Source organism: Lipotes vexillifer, unplaced genomic scaffold (genome assembly GCF_000442215.2).
Source record: "Lipotes vexillifer unplaced genomic scaffold, Lipotes_vexillifer_v1.1 scaffold589, whole genome shotgun sequence".
In the NCBI taxonomy this organism is placed as follows: Eukaryota; Metazoa; Chordata; class Mammalia; order Artiodactyla; family Lipotidae; genus Lipotes; species Lipotes vexillifer.
This window is the reverse complement of record NW_006796123.1, coordinates 1,015,552-1,023,909: the sequence shown is the minus strand read 5'-3', so window position 1 is coordinate 1,023,909 and position 8,358 is coordinate 1,015,552. Positions and strand designations below refer to the sequence as shown.

Here is an 8,358-nt window from a genome sequence, read left to right as displayed (position 1 = left end):
ATGGCAATTGATAAATGCAGGACACATCTAGGAATGCTAGTGGGGAAAGGATTCAGATGGAGAAGGAAGACAGGGATTTGATTAAGCCACAAGGGCATGCAAGCTCAGACCAGGACCTGGAGATCTTGAGTTCATGGCAAAAACAAGATTCACGGAATGGATTACCGACTTTGTAACCAGATCATGACCTGTTTGAAGAACACAGAAAATGCCTTGATCTTTCCATTGAAAAGTGGTAGAGACTCAACTCTCCTAGCTCACATCACTACTTGTCTTTTGATTTTAGAGTCTGTTCTGAAGTGGATGCTTCCTTTGATTTAAATGTAGGTGTTGCACGGGGGTGGCGGGGGGGAATGGCCGGAGAACCTCAGCATCCCTCTGCTTTCATTTAGTTGAAAGCAAACCAACTGTCTTAGCCGAAGTCCCAAAGGGCAATTTTACTTCCACACTGTGATTCTTGGTCCAAATGAGAGAACATAAACATGAGAAGAATGGGCTGGTCCTAATATTCTTTCTATTTAATACTTTTATTTGATTTTGTCTAATACTAATTTAAATGGCAGGAATAAAGGAGAAAAGCCACAAAATGGACTCATGAATCACTTTGGAAAAATCCAACTCCAGGGTCAAGGGGACAGAATACAGCGGGTAGCCTGAGGTGTCGATGTTTTATTTTCATAGCTTACATATTTTTAAAAGTAAAATGCTGGATAATCCACGTACTCTGTGCACACATAGTATGTCTTTTATGTGTAGCAACTGCACCTAGGGAGTAGCTGCACTTTTTAAATCTTTAAATGTTTTAATCCAAAACAGAAGTCCAGATTAAGTCCACATTAAGGACAAACTGCATACAACACTTAACTTCTTAAATGGATGCATCACTTAATAGATAAGGTACAAAAAAAAGGTATCCACGCAGCTACCCTAGTGCTTTTAAATACTAAAAATATTTGAAGCGATTTATTCCAAATATCTTTGTCTGTGAGCTTTTTTCTTTTACAACCAAGTTTTATAAATCCCCTAAAATAGGGCACTTAGAATAGAAATACTCCTTCACTATAGTGGAATTAACACATGTTAATGACATAGCCAGCTGTGGGGTTAAGTACCTATAAACTCAGAACTAGATATCTAATCAATTCTCAGTTATCTATGAAAATGGGGCAAGAGATGGAACTATCAACAAATATGCAAACCCACAAATATTCCCCAAACAAATTCTCCACGGTAGCTTGAATCTGCAATCCACCTACCTTCTTACCAGAACAGATGAAAGTAACAGCACATGTCTGAGTGTCACCCAGCGCCCTTTCCCGTCTCCCTGGAAGAGCATTGAACATTCACGGACAGAGAGACAGGAGGCAAGGTCGATAACTGAGAACTGTCGTACAGACGTACACACCCTAAGCTCACGTATGGACAGGAAGAATTTTAAACCCCAGTGGTGGGCACACCATTTCATGTGCAAGAGTCCCAAATTTCGACCTGTGTGTATCTGTCTAAAACATGCTCTGAACTCAACTGCGGGCAAGGAGCATCTCAAAAACCTGTGACCTCTGATACAGTACACTCACAAGAGATTCCCAAACTCACTCTCCATGGATTCCCAAACTCACTCTCCATGTTCTGATTCTCGTGCCCAGTGTGGGAATTAAAAAACAAAAGAAACAAAACACGAAAACAAACGTTGAACACATGTAAAGGAAACTGGAAAAACGCTGGAAGTGTAACCCCTGGTCACAAGCACATCAGTTCCTATTTCCTTGGAGTAACAGAGAAACATGTCAAATCCTTTCATATGCCCTCTCTCCAAAAAGAAAGAAAGAACATGCACATCACACATTTACACCGGTTTACTAAAAAAAAGAAGGGGGGGGGCAGGCTTACAGTTTTTAAAAAAAGAGGGTGTTTCGAGCGTAACAATACTGATTCAAAACTGAAATGGAAGACAGTTTCTCCCTAGAATACTTTAGGGTTTTTCAGAGTCCTTTTCCATAAAAGGAATATACTTGAAACACATCCCAGTTAGGTGAGATGAGATTGCTAAAACATATACAGAACTAAAAAAACCAAAAACGAAACAGCCAAAAAAAAAAAAAAAAAAAAAAAAAACCAAAAAAAAAAAAAAAAAAAAGGGTCAATTTAATCTTTTAAACTCCTAAAGTTTCAGGTCTCTTGGCAGTCTTTTTTTTTTTTTTTCTTTTTCCCCCCTAATGCCTACTGCATAACTGCAAGGAATTTGCTTTCTTCCGCGAGGGAGGTCAGCAGAGAACCCATGTCCCCGATTGCCATGTTGGTGGTGCTCAGAGACAGAGCTGGCAACGGGAGGGCAGCACGTGGCGTTGTGAGGCGGGATGAGCTATGAGAAAGGTTCTGAATGATACTTGGGCTCAGGGCTCCTGACATCAGGCTGGCGTGGTCCGCGTCATCTATGATAGCATCGAAATCAATCTGCACCCCTTCCAGGTCATGGCTGTCGAGGCTGTCCACTGTGCTCGTCACCTGGTTAGCACCTGGGGAGAGTAATTCAGAGTTTTCGGCGCTCGCCCCCTGGAGCAGGCAGTTGGCTTCTGACACAGAGAAGGACCCAGTTTTCATGTCTTGCTGACCGAAGCCAATGGTTTGGTCATAGAACTGACCAGAGTAACTCTGCACATTCGAATAGAGCTGATGGGGCTGCCCTGGCATCTCCATCTTGATGCCATTCACCCTGCAGGTCTGACTTGGGTCACTGAGCTGTCCTGGCTGCAGAGTGAGGCCACCCCTCGGCCCAGCCTGGCGCCGGCTGCCCCCGTAACTGGCACACGGCTGGTAGCCCCTGACGGCTGCCAGGCTTGACAGCTGGATGCCGGTGCTGGGCGGCCCTGGCAGGCCGCTTTCTGGCCCTTGACAGACGTGGATATGTGAGGTAGCGCTGCCGTGCCCCAGCATGTGCTGCCCGGGGCGGCCTGCCCCCTGGGGGTGCATGCTGTCACTGAGGAGCTGATGCGCCAGGTACCCCTGTCCCACCGGGTCTGGGCTGGGCATGCCGTTCACCGTGCTGCCAGCTGACTCGTTCGGTGCCACCAACAGGCCAAAATCCGGCTGGCTCCCGCTCCCTTGCATGGGGATGCTTTTCAGCTTTGCTGCCTGGATCCCGGCACCGCAGGCCCCGTCGAGCAAGCCGGGCTGCCGGGCCAGGCAGTTCCCATACTGCTGGGCCTTATAGGGCTGTTCGTGGAAGGCGTTCCCGTTGGTGCCCGCAGCTCCGCCGCCGCCGCCGTGGCTCACCAAGTGCTCCGGGCCCCCGAAGGAGCTGCTGTGCTCCCCGAGGGTCGGATACCCCCCAGCCGGGCCAGCCCCACTCCTCAAGGGATTCTGTGGGTGGACGCCCACGTGGCTGTACAACCCGAAGGCGCGGGCGTGTTGCGCTGTGGACCGCTGGCCGCATTTCAGCTTGGAGGAGGACAGGTCGGCGCTGCCTGAGCTGACTTCGTTCCACTGAATGGGCAGGTCGGATTTACCGGCATCAGTGCAGGGCGGTTCCAGCCCGCGATACTGCTGGCTGGCGTGGCTGGCGTGGCTGCCGGGCAGCCCAAGTGGGTCAAAGTCGCCGGGCCCGCTCCCCAAGCCGGGCCCGTGGGGCACTTTGCTGTCATCAGAGACGGTGCCTGGGAAGTGCTGCCCATACCCGACTGGGTTCTGGGAATTTAAATACTGCACCACGTCGTCGGGCAGGAGATCCTCATCGTTGAGGCCCACATCGGCGTCCATGGCCAGGGACTCCAGGGTGACGTTCTCAGAAATGCTCGGGGGACAGGGAGACGCGTGGAAGTGTCGGGACTGGCCCCCGTCTGGCCGCGTGTAGTTCTGAAGCACTAGATTACGCTTCTCCAGGGATGGAGGCAACACCGGAGGGCTGAAGCTGTTAAGGCTGTTGAATCGCTGCACCCGGGGCAGGGAGAGGCTCTCGGAGGCCGTCCGCACCGGGTCGCTGGCTCTTCTCACGCCGTTGCCCAGCGCATCCTGGGGCAGCAGCGGGCGCCGGCCGTACCCGTGGGCCCCGCCGTCGCTGCATCTCCGGGGAGGATGTACGGGAGGCAGGGTCCCCGCGGGCTCCCTGCCATCGCCCAGCAGGGCCATCCGGGTCTTGAGGCTCATCCTCTCCATGTTGGGCAGCGGGGTGGGCGGCGGACCGCCCGTGGCAGCGGCGTACTTGGCCTTCAGGCGGTACTGCTGGGCGGGCGTGAGGCTGAGCAGGCTGGGCAGGCCGTCGCCCTGGCTGGCCTCGCTGGACCTGCGCGAGGCGTCGGTGGAGATGGGGTCGTAGGAGTCGGCCACGCTCACGTTCTGGGGCCGCCCCTCGGCCTGGGACGCCTCGCTGGACCGGCGGCTGGAGAAGCAGGGCGAGATGCCGGAGGAGCGGCGGCTGCTCAGGTAGGCGGAGCTGATGGTGCTGGCGCTGCTGTCTCTCCGGTTGAGCAGGTTCAGCATGGTGATGTCCACCCCAGAAAGGTCGCTTCTGTTCGGGAGAAGGGGCGGGGGCCCGCCCAGACTGCAGCTGGTACTGGGCTGCGTGCCTGCACAGAAAGCCGGGGAGACAGGGGTTCATTTCAGGATGACTTAACACAGGTGTCGGCGAACAGTGACTCTTTTCGGTTTCCGGGGCCGGGCGGCCTCGGCCATGGTTACCCATCGCTGCCCTGCAGCCAGCACCAAAGGGCCTGGGGACAGTAGTAAAGGGGTGGGTGAGGCTGGGTGCCAATAAAACTTTATTTACAAGAGCAGGTGGGAGCTGTACATGGCCCACGCCTGCTTTAAAGAAAACAGGAACAAACTCCCTGGATGAGTTAAGCTCCTTCACTGGTGTAAAGGCCAAGTGAAGGGTCCCTGGAAGTATATACAGTGCTCAAGTTATAGGAAGTACCAGGGCAGAAGGCATATATGTAAGCTCAGGGCTTCCCCATGACATCCTATGCGGGTGTAGCGCACCTGAGTAGGTAGGTGGGGGAGGTTCACCCTTGGGTTATGCTGCAGATATTGAGTGTAATCTCAGAAGCACAAACTGACTGGGGGCCGACGGTGACAAAGATGGCTTGCCTTTCTCTGAACCGGGCCATCAGTCAAAGTGGCTGCTTACCTCCTGGCTGCAGACTATGGAAGCCAGAGACAGGTGCTAACCCGGGATGCCTCTGCGGCTGGGATTTCCTTCCCCTGGTCTAAGAGGTATGATTTCACCATCAGAATACGAGTCATGCACAGTCTTACTTTTCATTTCAGGATTATCCTCTTACTGCCTGCTTTTAAAACATGGACTCTCCAGAAAGGCAACACTACTATTTATGGTTCCAGCATCATTTTAGGGCTGGTGGGGAAACAAGCAAATGCAAAACCAAGGGCCCGGGTCTGCTTAGTGCTCCGGCTGCCCTTGAAAGAACAGAAAACTCCGCGCGGACACGAGGACTGGCCAGAACTCACCGTTTCCTATGAGAGGAGAGACCGCAGGGGCTTTGGGGGGTAGAATGGGATGCAGTCGCGGAAGCATTCCATTCACTTGTTTGAGTCTTTCTAGCTTGACGTGCTCCATCCATTTGGTCCCTGCCGGGTTCCTCCGGGCTTGCAAAGCGAGGGCTGTGGTTGCAGTGGAAATGGTCGAGTCCATGATTGGGGTTTCGTCGATGGCACTGAGGTCGCCCATACCACCTCCATCGGTTACAGGAAGCTCGAGCCCACTGTTGGAATAGTTGCTGATGGGGGACTGCTGGCTGCTGCATGAAGACTGACCACCAGGGCTTGGCTGAGATGTCTGTGCAGTCAAGAGGAAATGAAAGAAATGTCAGCCAAATGATAAAGGCCAGGGAGCGGATGACGAGAGATCTCGCAGACCAAGTCCTGCGGGATTCTCAGTGGGTGGAATGAGGAGAACTACGTGCCGGTGAGTGGAGGTGGCCTCCCTCAACCTCAGTGACTGCACCGCAGGCGGATGTGCAGCGGAGGGAATGGACAGCGGGGGTGCCGGATATGATGTATCAGCCATGGAACCCTGCCCCAAATGGCAACTCTGCATCACACTTCCTTGTTGGTTCCCACCCCACCTCCATGACTTTATCCTTTGGGCAAATTACTTAGCCACTCTAAACGTCAGTTTGCTTATCCAGAAAATGGGGACAACTTATTTATCCTAGGGATTGTTGTGGGAATTAGGTGTAAAGCCCTGAAAACACACAAAGTTCAAAAAAAAGACCTGGATGACAGTAATTAATTGGCTCGGAGAGCGTTAGCAGTTGTTATTATAATCGCTTTAGTCCTCGGAATATATCTTCCAAGAGCACATGTTAACTCCCCTCCAACCAGCCCTTCTATACTATTCCAGGCTCTTGTAACCTCTCTACTTTCCTTCTACATTTTCTTGCTTTGTAGAACTCCAAGCAGGGTGTAGGTAAAAGCAGTTGTGAGAGGGAAAACTTCAATCACTTAGCTTCTGCTATAGCCAGAGAGGATCTGCATTGCACTAGGAGAATTGGGCCCGGTTTCCCTAACCCCAACCAAGTGCACTGGGTAAGCCAATTCTGCAACTTGATGGGAACTTAATCTGATCCACTGGTTCTCAGGGAAAGAACGCCCTCCACGGGCCCCTGGCCATGGGGTCTGGAAAGCTCACTGTCTCCACATTTGGGAGCCCTCTATAGAATGGCCTGCATTGAGCAGTCCACACAACCTGGAACTGGCCCATCTAAAATTCCAGTGGTGCCCTGGTGGATAAACACTCTCATCCTTTAGGCAGAGATAAGAAAAGTGATGTTCAGAGAAGTTCAGTGACTGCCCAAAGTCACAAAGTGAACATTGTGATGACCTAGACTCCCAGACCCGCCTCACTTCCATGCTCCTGTAGCACCCTCTCCGGTGTTACCTAAAAACTAAAGCCTGACAGCAGCCCAAGAGCAGGGAGAGATAACTACACACACTCCAGTATAGACGGCTGTGGTCTCTGGTGGAACCACAGTGCTGTCAGCAAGGGGTCTGGACACAGTCATGTTCCGTGGAACAGTTTTTCTGAGAACACAGTACATACACCCAAGCAAATGAACACTTTCTAAGCGAGCACCACATGGTACACTAAGCGTGTCCTGGGCAACCAAGCAGAGAAAAATAAGACACACAAATGTGATCATGAATGCATGAAGCCTGTCTTAAGTTTTTGCTTCTGCAGTGTCCTGAAGGGCCAGACCACCTGCTCCTTTGCAGAGAACTTAGATCATCCAGGGCTTTACACTTGGATTGTCAAATCAGCATGTGTGTGTGTGTGTGTATGTGAATCTGTGTGTATGTACACACGCACATGCAGGCTCACACTTCCACAGGGCCCGGAAGAAGGCTCACATGCACCTACAATTAGAAAATGCTTAAAGGAGCGCAGACATTTCAATATAGATTAAATTGCCGACAAGTGTATTCAGATCTTGCTCTAAGAAGGTGGTGCACGTCTGGTCCAAGAATAAATTTACACTAGTCAGTATGACAATTAAATAGTCTTTAAGAACATCTGCTTGGTCGGCCCCAGTGTGATTTATTATGAAAACCTAGACAAACAGAATGATGAATTTCAACATCTAACTCCACAGTTCCACATGCCGAATGTTCAAAACACATCACTTCTATGTTGGAAACATATCTGAGTAATGTCCACTATTAAAAATATCACAAAGGACAAAGACGAAAGAAAAGTGAAACAAATAAAAGTTAAATGTTAAAATGAAAACAAAACAAAGAGAGCAGAGAAGCCAAAATTCCCTCACCTTATTACCCACTGTCCTTAGGAAGTGAGAAGAAGACATTTAGGAGCATTACACAGAAGAGAAGTTGGAATAATAAGAAAAAAAGGAAAAAGAATTTAATTTATAGCATGATGAGCAAATCAAAGACAAGTTTTTGAAGAAAGAATATTAGAAATGTAAATCTCCTGTGCCTTAGTAAATGCCTATGAAGATACCAACTTATATTTACATGTGTGTGTACATATTCATAAAATAGTCTCCCATGGAAATTTGATTAATTTATTAACCTCACTGAGCCTCAGTTTCCACACCGGTAATATAAAGGGTCTAGTCTCAGTCTCTGTGAACTCTTTCCAGCCCTTTGTTTCTATGACTTAATTATTTTATAAAATATTTCACATGTTGGAGAACCTCAGATGTCACTGAGCGAAATCACTGCAAATTTTTTTTTTTTTTGCGGTACACGGGCCTCTCACTGTTGCGGCCTCTCCCGTTGCGGAGCACAGGCTCCGGCCGCGCAGGCTCAGCGGCCATGGCTCACGGGCCCAGCCGCTCCGCGGCATGTGGGATCTTCCCGGACCGGGGCACGAACCCGTGTCCC

General features: G+C 50.3%; 1 protein-coding gene across 1 annotated transcript in view; it reads right to left on the bottom strand.

Annotated features, from left to right (window-relative positions):
- Positions 1-2,212: 2,212 nt before the first annotated feature.
- The window catches only part of GLI3 (GLI family zinc finger 3), a 277,633-nt gene continuing 271,487 nt past the window's right edge, over positions 2,213-8,358 (bottom strand). Inside the window, exons 13-14 of the mRNA XM_007468195.1 lie at positions 5,461-5,788; positions 2,213-4,562 (exon numbers count right to left, since the gene is read on the bottom strand). Coding sequence (XP_007468257.1) covers positions 2,221-4,562; positions 5,461-5,788 — 2,670 coding nt within the window. The 3' untranslated portion in view covers positions 2,213-2,220. The remainder of the gene's footprint in view (positions 4,563-5,460; positions 5,789-8,358) is intronic.